This window comes from Callospermophilus lateralis, chromosome 9, assembly GCF_048772815.1.
Source record: "Callospermophilus lateralis isolate mCalLat2 chromosome 9, mCalLat2.hap1, whole genome shotgun sequence".
NCBI lineage: Eukaryota > Metazoa > Chordata > Mammalia > Rodentia > Sciuridae > Callospermophilus > Callospermophilus lateralis.
Window position 1 is genome coordinate 61,455,667 of NC_135313.1, and position 24,684 is coordinate 61,480,350.

General features: G+C 37.7%; 1 protein-coding gene across 3 annotated transcripts in view; it reads left to right on the forward strand.

The window, feature by feature from the left end:
* The window catches only part of Abcb11 (ATP binding cassette subfamily B member 11), a 79,090-nt gene that overhangs the window by 46,787 nt on the left and 7,619 nt on the right, over positions 1–24,684 (forward strand). For all 3 annotated transcript variants that reach the window (XM_076866114.2, XM_076866116.2, XM_076866115.2), the window contains exons 18-23: positions 4,790–4,954; positions 10,475–10,579; positions 10,668–10,829; positions 18,945–19,148; positions 20,205–20,446; positions 23,210–23,366. In XM_076866114.2, coding sequence (XP_076722229.2) covers positions 4,790–4,954; positions 10,475–10,579; positions 10,668–10,829; positions 18,945–19,148; positions 20,205–20,446; positions 23,210–23,366 — 1,035 coding nt within the window. The remainder of the gene's footprint in view (positions 1–4,789; positions 4,955–10,474; positions 10,580–10,667; positions 10,830–18,944; positions 19,149–20,204; positions 20,447–23,209; positions 23,367–24,684) is intronic.

Consider the following 24,684-nt stretch of genomic DNA (forward strand, 5'->3'; position numbering starts at 1 on the left):
CATAGCACAGTCACAGAGGACCATCAGAGCCTAGGGAGAGATCTGGAGATCAGATGCCCAGAGTTCTTTTGATGCAAGGAAAGCTCCGAAGGGAGCCACCAAATGAAAGGGAATCTAAATCAAATATACAGACTAGTTTTAGAGAGATTAAAAATTCCTTATTACATTCTACTCATCTACATTATAAGTTGGAATAAAACAAAATCAATGAAATGTCGACCAGTGTAATTTTGCAAAGATGCTGCTTTATCTTCTCTCTGGTTAAAGGAGATGGAAAAGAAGAAGAAGAAGGAAAAAAAAAAAAAAAGGTCTGGGAAGTCAATGTGATTGTGCTAATACTCCAAGAGGAAAATATATGATATTAATAATACTTGTTTATAGGATAATTATATTAGAGTCCTGTATATTAAAGAATTAATTATTGTTAAAAGGAAACATTAGCTTTGAGATTAATAATATGTGTCTAATGGAATCTCTAATCTCAAGTAACATTGTCTGAGTAAATGTTGCCCAGTTTCAGTATTTTAAAAGTACTTTAATACTTAATTAAATTCTGCAAGCCCAAGAATTGATGAACTCTTTTCTTTTTCCCCTTTTGATAGAGCCACCCTAATCTTACCATCGGTAGGTGGGGAGATGTTCTATGAGGCTGAAGGCCTACTTATAGAAAGCAGTCAACTCCACCTTGTGGTCTCTTAAAGCATTGACTGAACCCTTGGAAGAGATGGTTTTATGTCTGTGTTTCAGACCCTAAGTGGGGTTACTCACCCGGAGTTTCATAGTTAGTTGGTAACAGAGCAAAGCCATTCTTCCTCACTCTCCAAGTGGTACCTTTAGCTCCATAAATGAGGTCAGATCCTAGATATAATATTATTAAGATTAAGTTTAAGATTAGTGGAAACCTGTGAGATAGAGATGTCAATCTCTGATATTTAGATATCTTTTTCAGTGAAATTGCAAAACAAGGCAGAATGTATAGGAGAGCAAGTCAGAGACAGGTATTAGACGTCTATATCTTCATTGCAGCTATCTTTTAAGATAGGATTTAAACACTGGTGGACAGACACGGACCCATAAAAACCACTATCAGTATCTATTCATTTGGACACCTTGCCCCTTTGTCATAACTTTATTATATCTTCCCATCAAATCTTCAAGGTGTTATCCAGACAGGAAACCTCTATTGATGGGAATGAAAAAACCAGTGTAACAAAGTGTAAAAAGCAGGACCCAAAATTCAAGTAGGAAGTTACCTTTCCCCTTGGAGCACAACGGAGATGTTTAGAAGGAAGCTGGGAGGAGCCCAGTGTTTAGCATTGTACCATCTACGAAGTACATGAGCAATCAGTAATTTTAAATAAATGTTTAGTCGCATGTACACATGATGGGCATAAGAGATGCATTCATCTTTTCATCCAATAAACACTGACTGCACATGTATTGTGTGCTTGGTATTGTGTTGGGGATGGAAAGATGAACAAGAGCTGCTGTTCCTCTGCCTACCATGAGTTACTGACAGGGACTTTACATGTGATAGAAAATAATAAGTGGTATACAGCTTTCTAGTGCTACAGTAGAGGAACAAGCTGTGCAGGGAGGAAACATATATAAATTTCATAATTTTACTACTCTATGTGAGTTACTTATTTGCCATTAATTTGTTCATTTCTCTTTAAATTTAGTTTTTACCAAGCACAAGTAAAATATTTCTTTTCTTTTCTTTTGAAACCAGGGATTGAATTCAGGGGCACTCAACCATTGAGCTATGTCTCCACCCTATTTTGTATTTTATTTAGAGACAGGGTCTCACTGAGTTGCTTAGTACCTTGGCATTGCTGAGGCTGGCTTTGAACTTGCAATCCTCCTGTTTCAGCCTCCTGAGCCACTGGGATTACAGGCATGTGCCATTGCTCCTGGCTAAAATATTTCTTTATAGAATAATATTTATTATATATTTATAGTTCTATTTCTCCACTGTTCAGCTAGTGGTATCAAATAAAATTCAATCAAAAATCTATTATTGTGCTGGGCATGGCGACACATGCTTGTAATCCCATCTACTTGAGAGGCTGAGGCAAGAGGATCACAAGATGAAGACCAGCCTGGGTAACTTAGTGAGGGCATCTCAAAATAAAAAATAGAAAGGGCTGGGGGTACAGTGGTACAGTGCTCCTGGCTTCAATCCCCAGTATTAAAAAAAATCCATTATATGTGGATTGATTTTCAAGTTTTGCATCATTCAGTCTTGACAGCTGCATTTGGTATGTGTTGGTGGGGGGATTTGGAAATAGTTTCCTTTAAAGTCAAATTTTTTTTTTTTTTTCAGCATGGGGGACAACAAAATCATTCAAATAAACTACTTTGTGTTTCTTGTTAGTTTATCTTGGAATGAAAACTACTAGGCAAAAAGTTATCATATTGCTTTAAAATATTCTAGGTATTATTGATTTCGGTTGGGCATAACTTTGGGTATCAGAAAGTCAGGACAGTTTCCATCTTGTCAGGTTGTGGGTGGACCACCCTGTGGGGCAGTGGTTTCAGGAAGTACTCGGTTTAATGTCACTAGGGAGCAGGCCAGATTTAGTAAGTATTGAGCATCTTCACAAGTTTGGAAGCATACCCTGAAGCCCAGCTGACATATCCAAAAGGTGCACTTATGGATACCTTGATTTCTAGACATTTAGTGATGAGAGGAGTTCTGGAGATTACATATAGTCACAAGCCTCACAATCTGAGCTGCGGTCATCAGAACAACCAGAGGAATATTTTTAAAGCACAGATTTACACCTAACCTACTAAATTGGAATTCTGGTGATAAGACCCATAAATTTGTGTTTTTAATCATCAATCCTCATGCGTCAATAAACATCCAAATCTAGACACCAGCCACTGTCCAGAACTGTAAAATGGCTGATCTTTTGCTCTACTGCAAACTGTCTGATTAGCCTGATAAAATTTCCCGAATGCTGGCAGAATACATTAGAACCCCGAGACAAAGTTAAAGGACTTAGTTACAATGGCCATAGTTCAGCGTTTTTGCAAGGGCTCCCTAGCTCTACCCCTAGTTTCCACAAGGTGGCGCAAAGAGAGCCAGATGATACCAGCAAGTGGACTCTAATAATGAAGAGATGGGCTTACTGCTTGGGGTGAAGACACTCTCTCTGACTCCCAAGGTTGTGTGCTATACAAACACCCTTGAAAATTAATCTAAAACAAAACGTAGTCAGTGCTTCTGCTCACCAGACATGCAGAAATACGAGAGACCCAGAAATGTTGTTTCCCCAGAATAACCTAGTCCAACTCTCTCATTTTAAGGAGGAGGTAACTGAGGCTCAGAGAACTAAGGTGCTTGGTGATATGCTCCATTGGTGTCATGTGGGGCTTGTTCAAGAACCCCATTCTTTCTGCCTGCTCTACTCATGATTTCCCGGGCAACTTATTTTCCTCTCTGACCTTGGTGGCCTACAGTTAGTAAGCTGTCAGAAATGAAATAATTGAGCGTGAGGATTTGCCACATGAGTGAGTAGCAATGACAAAGTGCGAATGATGAAGGCAGCTGAGAGAGAACTTGACACGGAGGTAATGACAAATTTGTCACCGGCCTGAGCTGCCTTCCTTCATCCTATTTGGCTTACAAATATAATGAATGGACATGACACCAGCCTTTCACATAAATTGTATTGGTAACATGGTCTTTGACTTTGTAAGCAAAGGGAACATTTTTGAAGATAGTTGCTGTTATCTATTCCTGATGTTCAGCTATCTGATGGGGTAAATTGCTATGTATTAGTGTTTAAGTAAGTTTTATAGAAAAAGTTTTAAGAAATCAATACAAATCTATTTAAGCCTCCTAGAATCCTTTCTCAATGTAATAAATTTATTACCTTTCACATGGTAATACATTTAACAAATTGCTGAATAAAATGGGCCTAAAGAATTGAGTAATATTGCTAGCAAGGAAAAATGATAGACAAAACAATAGGGTTTTATACATAATATTTGCCTTTGAGAGGATAACAATTTACTAGCTCTGTCACTTTAACAGCAAATAAAATGATCGGAATAGGGAAGTGCTAATTTTCACTCCTTGCGAAAAAAATATGCAATTTAGAAATCCCAATGGAGTATCACTTACTTTGGGGCAATAATTAAGGAAAACCTCATTGAAAGCAAGTAAATGATAGCTACTGACACCACTTAAAAATGGTTTAAATTGGGGCTGGAGCTGGGACTCAGTGGTAGAGTGCTTGCCTAGCATGTGTGAGGCACTGGATTTGATTTTCAGCACCACATAAAAATAAATAAAATAAAGGTCCATTGACAATTAAACAAACAAAAAACTATTTAAATTATCTTGTTTCAGATATCCTGGCCCATCTCAGAGCTTTAGCCAGTTATTAGGTTACAGAACCTTGACATTTATGATAAGCATATCTTGAAATTTTCTCAAGTCATCCATGTGGAAATACACCACAGCAAAGGTTTTTCTAATTAGGAGTCATTATTCTCAAAGAGCCAACCTATTTAAAAGAGTTAATACATGGTCAATTATGAATTGAGAACTATAAATGCAGCATCAAGATGTTCAATCCCATCTAATCAAGTCACAAGCATTCGTCCAAAAATAACAAACCACTGCATCTCATAGATCTTTGAAGTCTCTCATAACCAATTAAACCATGACTCTCAAATTCATGAATGCCAAAGTGTCACGTGTACAGTAAAAGAGAATATGCAAAGCATCCATGTATACATCTGGATCACTAATGTAACCCTTTCTCCCCTCTAGAACAAGAACATTCTTATGGAAGAAGAAGTTACGCCCGCCCCGGTTAGAAGGATCATGAAATTCAATGCTCCAGAATGGCCCTATATGTTGGCAGGGTCCCTGGGTGCAGCTGTTAATGGGGCAATCACGCCCCTCTATGCCCTTTTATTCAGCCAGGTTGTTGGGGTAAGTAAAGCACCTGAGATACTTTATTCTCTTCATATCTTCTGCTGTTTTTAAAAATCAATAGCTATTCTCATCTTCGGTAGTTGGGCTCTTTGTTCTAATATAAAAAATGAAAAGTTCATTGAGTCTGTCACACAGAAGGTTAGAGGCTGAAGCTGAATGCTCTTGTCTAGGCCAGCAAGGCACTCACACACTCATCATGCCTGTAAAAAAGAAAAAAAAAAAAGTCACTGTCACTGTAGACTTAGAACTGGAAGAGGGAAACTTACCTGTGTGCAAACCAAATCAGAGTGCAAAGCAGGTTTTCGAATAATACAAAATGATTTCAGGCAATTTTAAATCTTGCTGAACAGCTGAGGTACAAAGTTTGACTTACAATAGCAGGTGCTAGTGTAAAATTCTCTGTTCTCCTACTGACTGCATTGAAATGGGGAAATGGAGGAAGAGGTAAGAAAAGCAAAAAAGAAGTAAAATAAGGCAGGAATGAAGAATAAGCTTATTTCAATCTTTCACTTCCTAAGAGTTTTGATATTCTCCATCTGATTTTATTGCTATAATAATAACTACAGATATGTATGTAGTAGGCACTAACTAAGCACTTGTTGTATAATAGTTCACTTAAGCTTCCTAAGAACCATCTGAGGTAAGGATTGTTATTATTCCCGTTTTATAGAAGAGCAAACCAATACTTAGCGAATTTGGGATAGCAAGTGGTAGAGCTGGGAGTCAAATCCAGCCAGTGTGACTGTAGAACCAGATTCTGATAAGACATTATTAGTTATTTGCAAATTAAAATGATGTTATATTTCTTAGTTGATACACCTCTCTCTCTCTCTCTCTCTCTCTCTCTCTCTCTCTTCCTCCCTCCCTCCCTCTCTCTCTCTCATCCTGTGAAGTCAACAGAGGAGGAAACCTAGAACCTAAAGAATATAATTAACTTAGTCAAGATGGCACAGCCAAAGGATTTGCCAGTATGCTACATTATCTGAGCTTAGCATGTGATAAAAGCTTACATTTTAGTTCCCTCCTCTACATCTCTCTCTTGTCACCTCTCTGATAAATGTCCTGACTGTAAAGTGTCCCTGTTAGACCTGTTGTACAGGAAGACCTGGATGATCCACAAAAAAAAAAAAAAAAAAAAAATCAAGGCCAGTGTGGCTCCAACAGCCACCATTTTAATTTTCAAATTGTCCCCTTATGATAAATGAGGAAATTGTGCTACTTTCAGGGAGGTAGGAAATTGCAAACACGGGGACCTTCAAATCTGGTTAATTTAATTTCTGGTTTGTGGTGCTGAAAATATTTTAAGCAATGAATTTAAATTCCTTAATTTTCTAGTAAATACAGCATGCATTATAAAGAAATATTCTTTTACTTACTCAACAGTTATTGATTGATGGTCTCCCTGAGACACCGTGCTAGGGATTCAAGAATGCCGGTCAGTTAGAATTCTTCAGTGGGGGTTTCAGACCTTGCTGCTGCTGCTACTCCTCTTCCTCCTCCTCCTTCTTCTTTTTTTTTTTCCTTCTTCTTGATTGAACCTAGAGGCATTCAACCACTGAGCCACATCCCTAGTTCTTTTTTTTTTTTTATTTTTAATTTTGAGACAGGGTCTTGCTAAGTTGCTTAAGGCTTCACTAAGTTGCTGAGGTTGGCTTTGAACCTCTGATCCTCCTGCCTCAGCTTCCCAGGCTGCTGGGATTACAAACATGTGCCATGGCACCTGGCTGAGTTTTCAGTACTTGAGGAAGGTGAACATTAAACAGAAAAATCCATTCATCATTTTGACAAGTATTTATTGGTCATTTGCTCTTTGTTGGATGCTATTGCTGATATTGGGGATAAGGTAGACTAGAAATATCAGGACCTCTCTCTGCCTGTCCCCAGCAAAACTCCCATTCTAGCCATGAGAGGCTCTGGAAATGAATCCCACTGAGCACTGTGCAGCAGATATAGATGGATAGGGCATAAGGCCTTGCACTCCTAGGCTCAAGTGATCCTCCTGCTTCAGCCTCCCCAGTAGCTGGGACTATAGGTCCCACTATCTGTATGTGCCATTGTGCCTGGCTTCTAATGTTTGCTTTCTAAAAGAAACCCATAATATCAGCTCCCACCCCCATTATCTCTCTTTCTTTTATAAGAGCAGAGGAAAGGATATATTCATTTATCTTCATCCAAACCATGTATATGAGCTGCCATGGAAGGAGTCCTGAAATCCCTGTCAGGAGACCTTTCTTCTGAAACTGGTTCTGCTAGTTACTCACCACAACCTGGGTGCTATGATGTTACTTCCTGCTACTTCTATAGACCTTCGTTTCCTTAACTCTAAAATGAAGGATTGATGAAGTTGATCTTCAAGCTATCTTTCAGCTCTATTGGTTATGAAATGGTAAAGCCAGGAAAAAGAAAAAGAAAAGACAGTTCAGCTATAACTTCTACCCTTCTTGAACTCCCATTTGGTCATTGGTGGAGAGAATATTCTCTGTGACTCTTCTGGTCACAATCAGAAATCCTAGGATAGACTTAGACCTAAAAACTGAGCCTTTCACTTAAGGGCTGCAGGATCAGAAAAGCTGAATCTAGTTGGTGAAATCCAAAGTTGGCTTATCATTAATGCTCTCAGAGGATTATATTTGCCAAGAGAAAGATGCTAAACAAACTATTGTCTTTCCTCTCCTGTAAAGAAGAAGGCCCCTATTTGTCTCTGAGCATAATTATCACATATTCACCAGTAATCTCATGATGCTTTCTTCTCACAGGGTGTAATCACGAATCTTATTTTAATTGTTCTATTTTCATTCTGACATACCTAAAGGGCGCAATATTCACATGTGGTATGTTGAAACCACACGCTGGGACATGGGCCCAGCATGTGATTGGGCCTTATTATGAAACCGGTTGCTAATCTAGCCAACCTTCAATATATACATAAGGCATAGTTTATCTGTTCCACTTCTCCTGTGTCTATTTGAGTTGGAAATTGAGCCGAGTGCTCTAACCACAGCAATTTGGATATAGCATGCTGGGAAGAAGCACGAACTTGGGAGTCAGCCAACTCTGGATTTGTTATAGGCCTCTGCTCTGTACTATGTGTACACATTTTGGCAAGAGACTTATCCTTGATGAGACTTAGTTTCTTCATCTGTAACATGAGGCAAGAAACCTAAGGCCTCAGTGGGTTGTTTGGAAATTTTGAAGAAATTCCAATTAAAGTTAAAGTAGGTTAAGTCACACACTTGACATCTGGCACATAGCAAGAGTTTAATGAATGTTCATTTTCTCCTTAAGCAGATTTACCCTTTCAAAAATGGCAGATACGTGTGCTGAACTCCTGCTAGTCTAAGAGCAGAGTAATCTACAAATGAGTAGCCCTTGGGCTGCAACTCAACATTAAAAATGTGCAAAGAACTCATGGAGCACAATTTTGTAGAAAAAAAGATTATGGCTAGATCAGATGTCCAATCTCAAACCAAACAATTGTGTGTGTGTGTGTGTGTGTGTGTGTGTGTGTGTGTGTGTGTGTTAACACTGAGAAAGTGGAGAATACCATGAGCCTAAAGAACAGGCATTTCCTTATTCAAGAGTAACCCCTAGCTATATGAACTCAGGTAAGTCACTTGATGTTTTGGGCTTTAGATTTCTGTTGTTAATAAGACTCATACAAGCTGCTCTGAATTCTAGAGTCCATGGCTATGGTAGGTGATCTTTGGGGTAATGGAGATTGTGGCATTGCAATTTGAGGTTTCAGGGCATTTGTGTAATGATTTTAAAAACCAAAGTAAAATTTAGCCTTACATTTCTGCATTTTTAAACTCTGTAAACTTGTGAGTCATGTTATACTGGGAAGAATTACTGTGGTATCTTCCAAACCCATTTTCTGCCTGTGTTAACTAGAAACTTTGTTTTAGAACTAGTAAAAATCTCATTAACCTATTGCACCCCCCCACACCCACACACATCACTTTGGAATTTGAGATATTTTGAACAGATTGCTTTTGCTTTACAAAAAAAGGGTTAATAGAATAATAATGGGAAAAATGATTAATAGAATAATAGACATTGTTTTTATCAACATCTAATTTAGCATGTAGTATGCACTTACTAAATAATTATTCAATCTATGGTTTCCTTTGAGCAACTGTTTATTAGCACTGTTTGAGTGACTCAAATTACTTCAGAACAATAGGTAGGATTTATGGAACAGCCCTCTAATGCATATTTTTCCTGAACTCACAGTTCCCTCATGCAGTCTGGGTTAGGAAGGTTTTGTTGCACCTAAAATCCTTTTCACTTGAAGGCAATGTCATTGGAATATATTCTTTTAATATTTTTATTGTGATTGTTTGCCTCTCAATAAGTTACTTGAGTAATGTCCGTCCATAAATTCATCCCATATTTATGAATGTCATTTACTAAGCCACTATAGACTTAATCCCCACTCACAATTCCCATAGCTTTTTGGATAGAGGTGTTTTTAGCTTCTGTTTTTAGTGATTTAGAGGCAAAACCTCAGTCTTAGATATAGATTTTTTTCTTTTCTAAGTCAATTCTATTCAATCCTTTGATAGCCAGTTGCTTTTTTGTGTGCTGGGGATTGAACTCAGGGCCTTGTTCATGGAAGGCAAGCACTCCACCAACTAAGGTCTATCCCCAACCCAACCATTGGCTTTTTTAACGGTATGAAATATTTAAACTTCATTTAATATGAAACACATACATGTACTTATAACCAATAGTTTATATTTGTGAACTAGTTTATATGTATAAAACTAATAGCAGGCAAGATGCCTCAGTGTGAAAATCAACTTTTTTACATTTTAGTATTTGAACAAGATGGAGGTTCAAATAATTTTGAGTTTTTCCCCAGATTAATATTCTTAAATTCTCAGGGATTTCCCTCCCTCCTTCCCTGACTTTTTTTCTTCCTTTCTTCTCCCCTCCCTCTTTTACTTCTCTCTCCCTTTCTTCTCCTTCTACCTTATTACTTGAAGGACTTAGACGATTGCATCATCTTTTTTTTCAATCTGTGTCGGACAAAAGCCAACATAACTGCTTAAGTCAGGCAAAGAAACAATGCAAAAATTCTGTAATTTTCACCATTGATTTTCATTGATCAGGCATTCTGCCCCACAAGGGATTAATATTTAATATTCATAGCTAACTTCGGTTTAATTACTAGTATTTTAAAGTAAAACCATTTTTAAAGTTTTTTTTAAGTGCCTTTAGGTTCATAGCAAAATTAGGAAGGTATGACGATTTCCCATATACCCCCTGCCCTTTCCCATGATCAGCACCCTCTACCAGCATAGTATATTCCTTACATTCATGAAGCTGCACTGACACTTCACGATCACCCAAAGAACCTAGAATACATTAAGGTTCACTCTTAGTGTACGTTGTATGGGTTTGGACAAATGAATAGAGACCTGTAGAGAGAAATTTTGTTTAAGCATATTTGAATGTATGTGTTGTTGTTTGTAATAAAAAAAAGTTTTCTTTCTTGCTTATTATCTTCCGAAGAATTTTTCAATTCCTGATAAAGAGCAACAAAGGTCAAACATTGATGGGATATGCCTACTTTTTGTAGGACTAGGCTGTATATCTGTTTTCACCCAATTTCTGCAGGTAAGGAGTTTTATTTTTCATTAAATGATTTGGCTGTTTCATCTCTTTTCATGTTAAAGTATCACTAAAGACTCCTTTATATTTTTAGGGATACACCTTTGCTAAATCTGGAGAGCTCCTCACAAAAAGGCTACGTAAATTTGGTTTCAAGGCAATGTTAGGGCAAGACATTGGCTGGTTTGATGATCTCAGAAATAGTCCTGGAACACTGGCAACAAGACTTGCTACAGATGCTTCCCAAGTTCAAGGGGTAAGCTATTTGGGTCTCTTAGTCTGTTTGGGCTGCTATGAACAAATATCATAAACTGGGTAATTTATAAATAATACAATTATTTCTTGCAGTTTGGTAGGTTGGGTAGTTTATGATCCAATCACTAGCAGACTCAGTGTCTGATGAGGGCTTATTCTCTCTGATTCAAATATGACAGTTTCATGTTCCATTTTCATGTGGTACAGGATCAAAGGGACTAGGATGTTCCCTGCAGCTTCTTCTGTAGTGGCGTGAATCTTATCCATGGAGGATATTTTATGACTGTACATCATTTATTTCTGCTCTGATCTTTATTATTTCTTTCCTTATACTAATTTGGGGTATGGTTTGTTCTTGCTGTTCTAAGACCTTAGGATGCGTCATTAGGTTGTTTATTTGAAATCTATCTCTTTTTTTTCTTTTTGTTTGTTTGTTTGTTTTTGATGTAGGCACTCAAAGTTGCTTTTGCTGAATCCTACAGATTTTGGTAATTTTTTAAAAAAATTTTTTGTTATAAGGGACTTTTAGGTTTCCCTTTGACATCCTCAATGACCTACTTGTTTGTTCAAAGTATGTTGTTCAGTCTCCATGTATTTGTATAATTTCTAAAGTTTCCTTTGACTTCTAGTTTCATTCCATGGTGATCAGGAAAGATACAGGATATGATTTCTTATTAAAAGTTTTTTCTTGATCTATTCGAGAGAAAGTTCCATGTGCTAATGAAAAGAATGCGAATTCTGCAGGTGTTGGATGGAATGTTCTGTAAATGTCTAAGTCCATTTGATTTAGAGTGTAGTTTAATTCTGGGGTTTCTTTGTTGACTTTTTTGTCTAGATCATCTCTGCATTGGCAAAATTGAGATATTGATATGCCCCAGTATTATTATATAGGAGTCTATCTCTCCTTGTAGGTTTAATAGTGTTTGTTTTATAAAGATATTAGGTGCATATAGATTTATAATTATTGTATCTTCTTCCTTTATCATTATAGAGTAACTTTTTTGTTTCTTCTTACTCTTTTTTGTCATGGAGTCCATTTTGTCAGATATAAGTACCACCTTTTTAAAATTCCATTTTCTTGGAATAGCATCTTTAATCCTTTTACTTTCAGTCTGTGTGTCTTTATGGTTGAGATGAGTTTCTTGAAGGTAGTACATTATTGGTCTTGTTTTTTAATCCACTCATCCAATCTGTATTTCTTTTATAATTAATTTATATTGGTACACTATAAATATACATAATAGTGAGATTCATTATGATAAATTCATACATGCATGTAACATAATTTGGTCGTTTCTTTCCCCAGTAACTTCCCATTTCCTCTTTTCCTCCCTCCCATTTTTATCCTTCCTCTACTTTTCTCCTTCTATTTTCATAAAATTTCTCTCCCCACTTTTCTCTCTCCCCCTTTTATCTGTAGTTTTCAAGTATGAGAGGGAAAGATATGATCTTTGACTTTCTGAATCTAGTATAATTTAATTTTTCTACTTAACAGATATACAGTTTTTCTAGCACCATTAAAAAGGCTGCCTTCTTCAACATATATTCTTGGCACCTTTATTAAGTATCAGATGACTATATCTGTGTGGGTTTGTCTCTGTGTTTTCTGTTCTATTCCATTGTTCTATGCATCTGATTTTATACCAGTACCATGATGTTTCCATTGCTACAGCTCAGCAGTATAATTTAAAATTGGGTATTGTGATACTTCAGCTTTGCTCTTCTGGCTTAGAATTACTTTGGCTATTCTGGGTCTTACTCTTCCACATGAAATTTTAGGACTTTTTATCTAGTTCTGTGAAAAATGTCATTGGAATTTTGATGGTGATTGCATTGAATCTGTAATCTGTAGATTGTTTTTGGTAACAGGGCCATTTTAACAATATTAATTTCATCTATCCATTAATGTGGGAGGTCTTTCTGTCTTCTAACGTCTTCTTCAACTTCTTTCTTCAGTGTTCTATAATTCTTATTGTAGAGGTCTTCCAGCTTAGATTTTTTCCTAAGCATTTTATATTTTTTGATGCCATTTTAAATGGAATTGTTTTCCTAATACCTTTTTCAGTGGATTGATTATTGGTGTATAGAGAAGCTATTGATTTTTCTTTTTTTTTTTTTTACTTTACTAAAGCTTTTTATTATCTCCAGTAATCTTTTTTAAATTAATTTTTTAATTTATATATTGAGAGTGGATTGCATTACAATTCTTATTACATATATAGAGCACAATTTTTCATATCTCTAGTTGTATACAAAATATATTCACACCAATTTGTGTCTTCATATATGTACTTTGGATAATAATGTGATGGATATTATTTGATGAAGTCTTTTGATGAAACTTTTTGAATCTTCTAAGTATATGATTATATCATCTGCAGATAGTGATAATTTGAATTCTTCTTTTTCTATTTTTGTATTCCTTAATCCCTCAAATTTCTTTCTCTTTCCTAATTGCTCTAGCTAAACTTTCAAGTACTGTATTGAATAAGAGTAATGAGAGTAGATATTCTTATGTTGTTCCTGATTTTTAAGAAATGTGTCCAGGTTTTCTCTGTTCTGTCTAAGGTTGGCTTTGGGTTTGTCATAAATATCCTTTATGAAGTTTCTTCTATCCTGAGTTTCTTCAGTGTTTTTTTTTTTCCATAAATGGGTGCTGAATTTTGTTGAAGGCTTTTCCTGCATATATTGAGATAATTATGTGATTTTTGTCTTTAATTCTATTTATGTGGCGAATTATATTTCTAAATTTGCATATGTTGAACCATTCTTGCATCCCTGATGAAACAAACTTGATCAGATGTATAAGCTTCTTAATATGTTGTTGAATATGATTTGTTGATGTTTTATCAAGGGCTTTTGCATCTATGTTCCTCAAAGATATTGGTATGTAGTTTGCTCTCCTTGATGTGTTCTTATCTAGTTTTGGTATGAGGATGATACTGGGTTCATAGAAGGAATTTGGAAGAGTTCCACTCTTTTCTTTTTTATGAAATAACTTGAGGAGCATTGGCATTAATTCCTCTTGAAACCTCTGGTAAAATTCAGCTGAGATTTCATTGGGTTTTGGACTTTTCTTTGTTGAAAACTTAATTCCTGTTTCAATCTCATCACCTGTAACTAGCCTGTTTAGGTTTTTTCTATATTCTCTTGGTTTAATTTTGGTAGGTTATACATGTCCAGAAATTGGTCCACTTCTAGATTTTCCAATTTATTGGAGTATGAGTTTTCAAAGTAGTACCTAATGATTCTCTGGATTTCTATAATGTCTGCAGTGATATCTCCTTTCCTATCTCTAATTTTATTAATATTGATCTTTTCTCTTTTGGTTAGTTTGACTAAGAGTTTATAAATTTGTTCATCTTTTCAAAAAACCAATCTTGGTTTTACTGATCCTTTGTATTATCTTTCTAAATTCTCTATTTTCATTAATTTTGGCTCTAATCTTAATGATTTTCTTTCTTCCACTGGTTTTGGAATTGGTTTGTTCTTACTTTATAGGACCTTGAAATGCATCATTAGGTTGTATGCTTGGGAATCTTTCTGATATTTTTACGTAGGCAATCATAGCTATAAACACAACTGTGTTTCTCTCTTTGCCTTTGTGTAACCTCTCCCCTCTGTAGTGCCGTTTCCACCACTGGCTTGTTTCTTGATGTGCTTTTTCTTGTCCCACAAAGTACCAGAATTTCTGGGTCTGAGTCTCTGTGCAGTATTGAATTTCAATGAGTTTTCTCAGTCACCCACATTGCTGAGAAGCAGTTTTCCTGCTATTTCAATTCTGAGCCACTGTGAAACTGGAAAGTGCAGCCTTCCTCTACTCCACCATCCTTTCTCCATCTTTTAAATAAAGAATTACGACCATTTATATTCAGAGTTACTAAAGAAAAGTGTGGCCTTGTGCCTGCCATTTTGTTGATTTTCTTCTAGTTTTTTTTATTATTATTATTCTTAGTTCATTTCTTCCTTCTTATTCATCTTTGTGGTTTAGTGATTTACTGTATTGATGATGTTTGACTCTTATGTTTCTCATTGGTGTACCTATTCTATCGAGTTTTATACTTTTACATGCCATTATGATGGTAGTTTTTTCTTCCTTTTCTGGGTGTAGGATTCCCTTAAACATCTTTTATAAGGCTGGTCTGGTGGTCATGGATTCCCTTAGCTTTTGCTTATCTTGGAAGGTCTTTATTTCTTGTTCAATTCTGAAGAATAACCTTGCTGCATTGGCAGTTTTTTCTTTCAGGACTTAAAATACATCATTCCATGCCCTTCTAGCCTATAGAATTTCTCCCAAGAAATCTGCTATTAGTCTATTGGGGGATTGGTGCTTTTCTTTATAGATTTTAAATTTTTTCTTTGTCCTGAACTGTTGAAAGTTTGACCATAAAATGTCATCGTGAGGACTTTTTCTGGTCATGTCTGTTTGAAATTGTACAGACCTCCTATACCTGGATGTTTATGTCTTTATCAAGATTGGGGAAATATTCTGCTATTATTTTGTTGAACAGGTTGTCTATGCCCTTCATCTTTGTTTCTTCCTCTTTGGGTATGCCAATGATGCAGACATTTAGCCTTTTAATAGCATCCCAAAGATCTTGTATGCTATCTTCATTCTTTCTTATATTTTTTGATTTATTTCTGTCTGAACATAATTTTTCAAGAGACCTATCTTTAATTTCCACTAATTTTTCTTTCTGTTTTATCTTGTCTGTAGTTGAAGCTTTCAAATAATCCTTTTGTCTGACTTATCAAGTTCTTCATTTCCAAGATTTATTTTACTTTCAAAATCTCTTTGTTGAATTTCTCATTTGTCTCCTAAATCATCTTCCTGATTTCATTTAACTGTTTATCTGTATTCTCATTGAGCTTATTTTTTTTAAAAAAATCATCATTTTGAATTCTTTATAAAGCATTTCATTCACTTTGATACTTTTGGAATTTGTTACTAGAGAGTTAAAAGCTTTAGAAGGTGTCATATTATCTTGATTTTTCATATTTCTTTTGTTACTATGCTAAAATTTGCACATATAATGAATCTATTATTTCTACTGCATTTATGGAATGGCCTTCTTAGTAAGCACATTTTCTGAAGCTGTGTCCATTTATGGTGGGTTTATGGCTACCTCAATATCACAGTGTAATTTTCCTGTAGCTGCTTTGTCTGTGATTAGTGAATTTGGGCTCAGTGTGTACAGTATCAGAGTTGGAGAGACACACTGTCTCTGCTGGTCATACAAGCGTGGGGACACTAGCAGTTCAGGCTGGTGTGGTGTATACAGTATGTCAGGCACTCTGTGTGACTACTACAGTGAGAGGGGTGAACCCATCAAGTGATGGGGATTTCTTTAGGCACTGTTGAGACTAGCTTGAATGGGTCTCTGGTCTGGCTGCTACAGTAGTGATAAGGTGTCTGAAGCACTTGACCTCTGATCAGATATTGGTGTGGGTTTAGGTGCTCTATCAGGAGAGGCTAAGGCAGGAATTAGAGCCTCCACTGTATTGCACTCACACCCAGTCTTGTCAACAATGCATGATCAGACAATATGTGAAGGAACCAATGCAAGGAACCAATGCAAGCACAAGTTATGTTCTTCCTCTCTGCTTCCACCGACTCTGCCTACCAGGAGTGGGACCTCAGATGCCCCTTGCTGTGCATACCTGGGGATGGGGCAATAGCTGGGGGCTTTCATCTCTTTGATTCTCTCAATTATAGAGCACACCAGGAATTGAGTGGAATTGGGTCATAACTGGAATGGGGAAGAATTCATTGCAACTGAGGTGCTCATAGGAATGAGCAGGAGTAGAATGTAGCCACCACTGGGTCAATTTTCCTTCCGGATCTTCTAAGGCTTTGTCCTCTAGGGGAGGGGCTACAGCCATATTTTCAGTTTCAGCCATACTTGAAACTGCCCCAGCATTTCTTGGTGGATGGGGCCTAGAACCACAGAGTTCTTTACTCATCTTTTTAGCAACAGGCATCCATGCATGTTCCTGGGAGTGGAGTGGGAAACATGTGGGCAACTGCCCTCAGTCCTGGCACCAGTGTTAAACCACATGTGACTGGCTATGCCTTGGATCTCAGAGAGCAGGATCTCCATCCCCCAGCTCTTCAGGACAGCATCTTCTGCTCCCTTCTGTTTCACAACAACTGTTCCCCATCATATAGCCATCTCATCAGATTTCTGTCATACACTCCACCAAGCCAAGTTTGGCTTATGAGGAAGCTACCCTTGAGCCAGTACAATGGAATTTCTCTGGAGTCCCAGAGATAGGAATATGCAGGGGTTTTTGAGTCCTAAAGCAATTCAAATTCAGACAATAGGTCCCTGCCGCAGTCTGGCTGGGCACAATTCAGGAGCCACTTGTCAAAAGAAACTAACGTTATTTTTAGAACCTCACACGCCAAACAAAACAGCTCCTCAGGAAAAACCCTCAGAGCCCAACTGCCACCACCGGCTTCCCACAAGTCACTCCCCCAACCACCAGCCTCTCCACCTCCCACAATCCTCCTGCTCTTGAGGCCGATTGGCTGGGTCGTGTGGGCGGAGTCAAAAAAGTCCCCCAGTGAGCAGCTCCGTGGTCTGAAAGGGCAGGGAAACAGCCCAATGAGCATCACCGCAGAGGAGCCAATCAGCTAGATGTTGCTGGGGCCGCTGTGAGCCAATCATCAGCTGGCAGTCTGAAAGTTTGCTGGGCCCCTTGGGCTGTGGCTCTCAACAGGTCCCTTCTTAAGATGACTTCTGGTTACAGCACCTTGGGGGCTTCCTGATGGATGAATTGAAATCCTCTTTCAAAGTCAGATACGATGCATATTTCAGGCCTCTTATCTTTAGGTTCTAAGCCTGCAAGGGCCATGAAACTTTCCAATAGCTAGGATAGTCAGTATCCATGCTGGTAGAGTTCTCTGGAACTCTCTCATGTTTACCTCTATGGAGGAGTAACTCCACCTCCCCCTGCTATGAAGCAGGGGTGGCAGTGCTGGGATATTTTGTTCCTCTTGCTATGCTGCTGTCCCAAATCTCTAGATTTTTACAGTTTCCATTCCTCTGCTGTTGAATTCTGGTGTTCTCCAGCGTTAAGCAATACAAGAATGTTTAGAGGTGAGATGATTAGATTATGAGAGCTATAGCCTCACCAGTGGATCAACCCATTTAATGGTTAATAATTTGAATGGAATGCTGAGTTGTAATGTTGGGACAGTGGGATGGGATTGGAGATAGTAGGTCGAATTATATCTTGTCACTGGTCCTCACATATTTTCCTTTTCCTCTCCTCGTCTCTCTTCCCCTCTCCTCTCCTCTATCTCCCTGTCTTCTGGCTACCATGAGCTTACAGCTTTCCTCTGCTGTGCCTTTTCATCATAATATTTCTTCCTTGGAACCAGCAGTCATGGACTAGGCCTCTGAAACCATGATCCCCAAATAAACTCTTCCTCCTGTAAGTTGTTCTTGTCAGGCGTTTTGGTAACAGTGATGAGAAACTAATTAACACAGTCTGTGATCAAAAGAATGGAAAGTAAAGACTTGGACACATATTTGTACATCAATGTTCATAGCAGCATTATTCACAATAGCCAAAAGGTGGTAGAACCAGTGTCCATCTGTGGACAAATAAATAAACAAAATGTGATAGATACCTACAATGGAATATATTCAGCCTTCAAAAGGAATATCATTGGATATGTACTACAATGTAGATGAACCTTGAAAACATTATGCTTAGCAAAATAAACCGGACACAAAGGACAAATACTTTATTATTCTCCTTATACGAAATACCTAGAATATGCAAGTTCATAGAGGCAGAGAAAAGAATAGAAGTTACCAGTGACGTGGAGGAAGGAGGAAATGGAAGTTACTGTTTAACGGGTACAGATTTACAGATGATGTAAACATTTTGGGTGTCAATGTGGTGATGGTCACATATTTTGAATGGTTTCAATGTCCCTGAACTGTACACTTATGAATGACTAATATGATAAATAATATGTTATATATATATTTTATCACAATAAGACAAAAGCCTATCTTTTTTGTATAAAATGGGTTTTTCACATAATGGCATTTGGAAAAGACTGTGTGTCTGAGTTGGGTCGGTTGCTTTTTGTTTGCAGGCTGCTGGCTCTCAAATTGGGATGATGGTCAATTCCATCACCAACCTCACTGTGGCCATAATTGTTGCCTTCATCAGTAGCTGGAAGCTCAGCCTGGTCATATTGAGCTTCTTCCCCTTCTTGGCTTTATCAGGAGCCCTACAGACCAGAATGCTGACAGGATTTGCCTCTCAAGATAAGAAGGCTCTGGAGAGGGCAGGACAGGTAATCTTACAGACCTAATTTTCTGCTTATAGCTGAGTGTCCCTGAGACAAACTGTTAAATATAGGGACTACAGAGAGATTTAAGGAAGCAGACAGGCATATTTAGAGACCTTACACTAGTTTTTTGTATCTAGGCAAAGACTATGCCAATGAAGCTCTGCTGCTGTGTGTTTGAACTGGCAAGGAAAAATAGTGGGATGAACACAGATATTTACGTGTTTGATTTCCTCTTGAATTATTACTTGTTCCATGTCCCAGTTTGGTGTATTCTCACTTGTAGAGGTAGATAGTTCAGTTTTCTGTCCATTAGGCATTTTGAGTTGATCTTGGATCCTGTTGTCCACACAGAGAGGAGATACTATCTTTTTAATGGCACACACTTTGAATTTTTACACTTTAGTGTCTTCTAGGCTTGTGGCGAATAAATGCCTTTCCCAAATAGAATCATGATCTGCAATTTAGGTTTCAAATACACGTATGTTTTAGCTATGCATGTTAAAAAATCTATTTCAACTAATATCTGATCATCAGGGTAAAATGAGGATGTAGATATTTATTAGGTAAAAAAAAAATCACACACCTTCCCTTCATACACTCACTCTTAACAAATTCACTGTAATCTGGGTCTTTTGAGAGTGAATGATACTGCCCAAGTAGGCAAAAGTCAAAAAGTTTCATATCCCAGTGGTAGAAATAGCCCACCTTTGTACCTTTGTTAGGGATAGGACCTAATTCAGAAACAGTGATTGTTTACCTTAGAATATGGGTTGAAACAAATATTTTAGTATAGAATAAAAGATTAACTTTATATTTAAGTTAATATTTGGTCAAATTAACTTTTAATAAATAGAATCTAATAGTTCACATTTATATTAACTTATCTTTTGTCTCAGAAGACATCTAAAGATACAATTTCAGTCTTTTCAAATGAATTAGCAATTGCTTCTCGGCCTTTTGGCTAAGATCAAACGAATTAGCAAAGTTTAAGAGCTTTTCAGGATAACCACGTGTACCTCTCCTGCCCCTTCTGTCTTTCCCTACTTTTTCATTTGTCAGATTACCAGCGAAGCCCTCAATAACATCCGCACTATTGCTGGAATTGGCATGCAGAAGCATTTCATAGAAGTATTTGAAGCTGAGCTGATGAAACCCTTCAAGACAGCCGTTAAAAAAGCGAATATCTATGGATTTTGTTATGCCTTTTCCCAAAGCATAGCATTTATTGCAAATTCTGCTTCCTACAGATTTGGAGGTTACTTAATCTCCAGTGAAGGACTGCATTTCCGATTTGTGTTCAGGTGAGGAATGTCCCACCAACGTCACAAAAGATCAGTATTCTAAGGAGGAGAAGCCTAAGTGCTGTATCTAAAACAGCTGGGATTTGTTATTTCATAAGGTTCTATGGGTGATCTGGTGGTTCTTCTGGCCTGGGCTCTGTCCTTTAGGCTTTGGGTATAACCTGTTTCCATGTGGCCTCTCTAGTAGATGAGCTTACTTTCTTCATAAATGGTCTCAGAGTTTCAAGTGCAGCAGAAAAAGGCACACCCCAGTGTGCTGGCACTTTCTATGTGCCGCATTTTCTGATGTCTCTTTAACCAAAGAAAGTCATACAACCAAGCCCAGATTTAAAGACTAAAGAAATAGAATACATCTTTTGATGAGAGGAGTAACAAAGTCACATTGCAAAGGGATGTATGAAGGATGAATTAAGAATTACAGTAGATGGGGTAGAGCGAAGATGGGAGGGGAGGAGAGAGGGGATAGTAGAGGATAGGAAAGGCAGGAGAATACAACAGTCACTAGTATGGCAATATGTAAAAATGTGGATGTGTAACCGATGTGATTCTGCAATCTGTATATGGGGTAAAAATGGGAGTTCATAACCCACTTGAATCAAATGTATGAAATATGATATATCAAGAGCTTTGTAATGTTTTGAATAACCAAAAAAATAAAAATAAATAAAACACTTAGCACAGAACCTCTTCTGTAACAACAACTAATAGCTATTGAGTACTTTATATGTGCCCCAAACTATGAGAAATGCTTCATATATCATCACACAATACATTATGTAGTGAAGAGGTTTTTGTATTTCCAAAGTATAAGGGGAGTTGATTTTAAACACAGACATGGTACAACTATTTTCTGTAAATGAAACTTACTTTTGCTTTAAAACTCTTCTTAGAGCATCCTTCTGTCCCATGGTATACTGAGAAATACAGATATCATTTGCTGCAAAATTAAGATAAGAAAAATTCATTAAATTTTAATAAGCCACTCACAAAAAAGGATGAATTAAGGTGATCATATTTACAATCTACTATCTTCATTAATGCTGAAAATCTCCAGAGGTCTTTAGAAAATAGTTCATAGGGCTATCATATTTGAACTCTACCCCTCTCTTGCAAAGAGAACAGTTTTCCAGCTGACTTCCCATATGTAGAGACAGAATAGACTATACAGGGGCATTAGGTTCCTTATTTTTAGCCAGAGTCTGCTTTGATCATAAGATTAGTTTTGAGTCTATTTTCTTACATTTCTAGAGGTGAGAGACTAGGGGTGTCAGGGTAACAGGAGATGGAGTGCACATGTATATGGGTGTGGTAGGGGCAATGAGGGGAGAGACGGTCTGAGAAAGACTTGGAAAGTCTAACGAAAAGTGGTTCCAATAAAAATTTGTTCTTTCAGGTTTCATTTGCTAGCCAAGAGTTCTGTCTTTTCTTTTTCTTTTTTTTTTTAATTTTTATTGTTGGTTGTTCAAAACATTACATAGTTCTTGACATATCATATTTCACATTTTGATTCAAGTGGGTTATGAACTCCCATTTTTACCCCGTATACAGATTGCAGACACTAGTATGGCAATATGTAGAACAGTGGATGTGTAACCGATGTGATTCTGCAATCTGAGTTCTGTCTTTTCATCTGATATCTTTCTTCTAGCACTTCTATTCTGCCCACTTCTACTAAGAAATTCCTTTCCAAGTCTTTGCATATTTAAAATACTAACCCAAATCCGGTAATACCAATTGTTGACTTGTTTTTGTTAGTTTGTAGAAAAGTTTTTGTTTTTTTCATTTGCTTGCAGTACTGGGGATTGAACTCAGGACCTCTTGCAGGCTAGGCAGGTGCTCTACTACTGAGCACATTGCCAGCCTATATAAGGGTTTTTAGAGAATTACTTTCCAGCATGTAAAAATTGAGAGACTACACAGCCAATTTCTGGGTTTGCTCTTAAAACTAGAAAGTCATTTTTTCATAATTTCGAATTTTATTCCAAGTGCTTTCAACCCCTTAAGCTTTAGACTGGGCTCCTGGAGATGTTTGCTTTTGCAACCTTGGCCTGTAACAAGTTCTGCTCCTAAGCTGAGCAGTAAGATGCACAAAGACACAATCCCTGACCCCATTCTCACCCCAGATAGGCACCCTATGAATGGAGGTGCAAATGGACAGCTTTGAGGGTTGCCCCTTATGTCATGGTCTAGGTAGCAGCAAAGCTGTCTCTTTCCAGATTTATCATTCTTTTCTTTGTTCACCTATTTATTTATTTTTAAGACCCATTTTGAATACAGTTAGAGGCTGAGACAAGTAGAAAGATTCAGGCAATTGCATCTTGTCTGAAGCATGAATTATCTGCAAGCTTGGCACAGAATTGATACTTAAATCACCCATCATTATGTTTTATGTACTTACCATTGATCCAAAGAATGTTAGAATTGTAAGAAAATCAAACAATCTGGTGATATTTCAAGTCCCCTTCTTTTAAAAAAATGTTTTTCGAAGATTTTTCCCCTTTAAACCAAAAAAATTTTAAATAAAAACCATTATGGTGGAATCAGGCTTTGGAGGTCTGAGCTCTACCTTGGTCGGTCTACCCCTTACCCCTTTTCATTAAATACAGTTTGCAAATCTCTCCAATTCCCACATTCCCAGACAAGTGACTTGCTAAAGGCTACTTGATTCTTTCCCAATAGAACCAAGGTTAGACCCCCAAATTACTGCCTCTTGACCTTCACACCAACCACACCTACCCTTCTCTGCTGGGTGTCTGATTGCAGGGTGATTTCTGCAGTTGTACTGAGCGCGACAGCTATTGGAAGAACGTTCTCCTATACCCCAAGTTATGCCAAAGCTAAAATATCAGCTGCACGCTTTTTTCAGCTGCTGGACCGACGGCCCCCAATTAGTACATACAGTACTGCAGGTGAAAAATGGGTAAGTATTGAACCAAGGGAGTTGTGCTTATGTGTGTGTGTGTGTGTGTGTGTGTGTGCGCGCGCGCAGAATGACCACTGGGAATGGTCAGACAATATCACTTAATTTCTAAATTTCTACAGTCTGAATTTGTTCATACTGCACTGAGAATGGACAGAGATTATATTTATAAATATAAAGGAATGAAGCGGCATGCACACTTGTAATTCCAGTGGCTTGGGAGGTTGAGCCGGGAGGATTGAGAGTTCAAAGCCAGCCTCAGCAAAAGCGAGGCACTAAGCAATTCAGTGAGACCCTGTCTCTAAATAAAAATAAGAAATAGGGCTAAGGATGTGACTCAATGGTGAGTCCCCCTGAGTTCAATCCTGGAAAGAAAGAAAGAAAGAAAGAAAGAGAGAAAGAGAGAGAGAGAGAGAGAGAGAGAGAGAGAGAGAGAGAGAGAGAAAGAGGGAAAGAGGGAAAGAGGGAAAGAGGGAGGGAGGGAGGGAGGAAGGAAGAGAAAGGAAGGAAGGAAGGAAGGAAGGAACGAACGAACGAATGAACGAACTAGTATCAAAATTTACTCACAAAGCTGGCATCTGAATGAGGCAACAAGATCCAATTGTATTAGTTCATTTTTCATTACTGTAACAAAGTGTCTGAGACTGTGTAGAAAAGAAAAGAGATGTATTGGTTCACAATTTTGGAGGCTATAAATCCAAGATCAGTTGGCTCCGCTGATTTGGCCTCTTGGGAATGCCCCCTGGGCTGCGACACACAGTGGTGGGATGGCAAGAAAGAATACATGAAGGAAAGATCCAGAGTGAGAAAGGAAGTAAGAGCATGGGCAGGGGCCAGTCCTCTTTCTCTATAGCAGCCTTTTTTCAAGAACTAACAGGGTATGACAAGAATGACATTAATTTCTTCCAAAGGCAGTGCCTCAGTGACCCAATCACCTGGCATTAAGCCTTACCTCTTAAATGTTCTACACCTTTCTCAGCATTGCCACACTGGGTACCAAGCTTCCAACAACATGAACCCTTTTGGGACAACTGGAGTCAAAGTCAATGAATGCTAAATTCTGTGTAATATAAAACACACTGAGTTTGAGAATGAACAAAGCCAGATGTCTTTTGAGATCTACCCAATAGCATGTTTCCTATGGATGCCCTGGTGTGGAATGGAGATAAACCAGTTCTTCCTATCCATCAATATTAATTTGATTCATATTCACCTGAGTTCAAATGTTAGCCCATGTGATATCCATAAAATTAATTCAATCACCACAAAAATCTTTTCTCCTAATGGATCGTCCCTAGAGGTGTTTTTAATCTTTCCT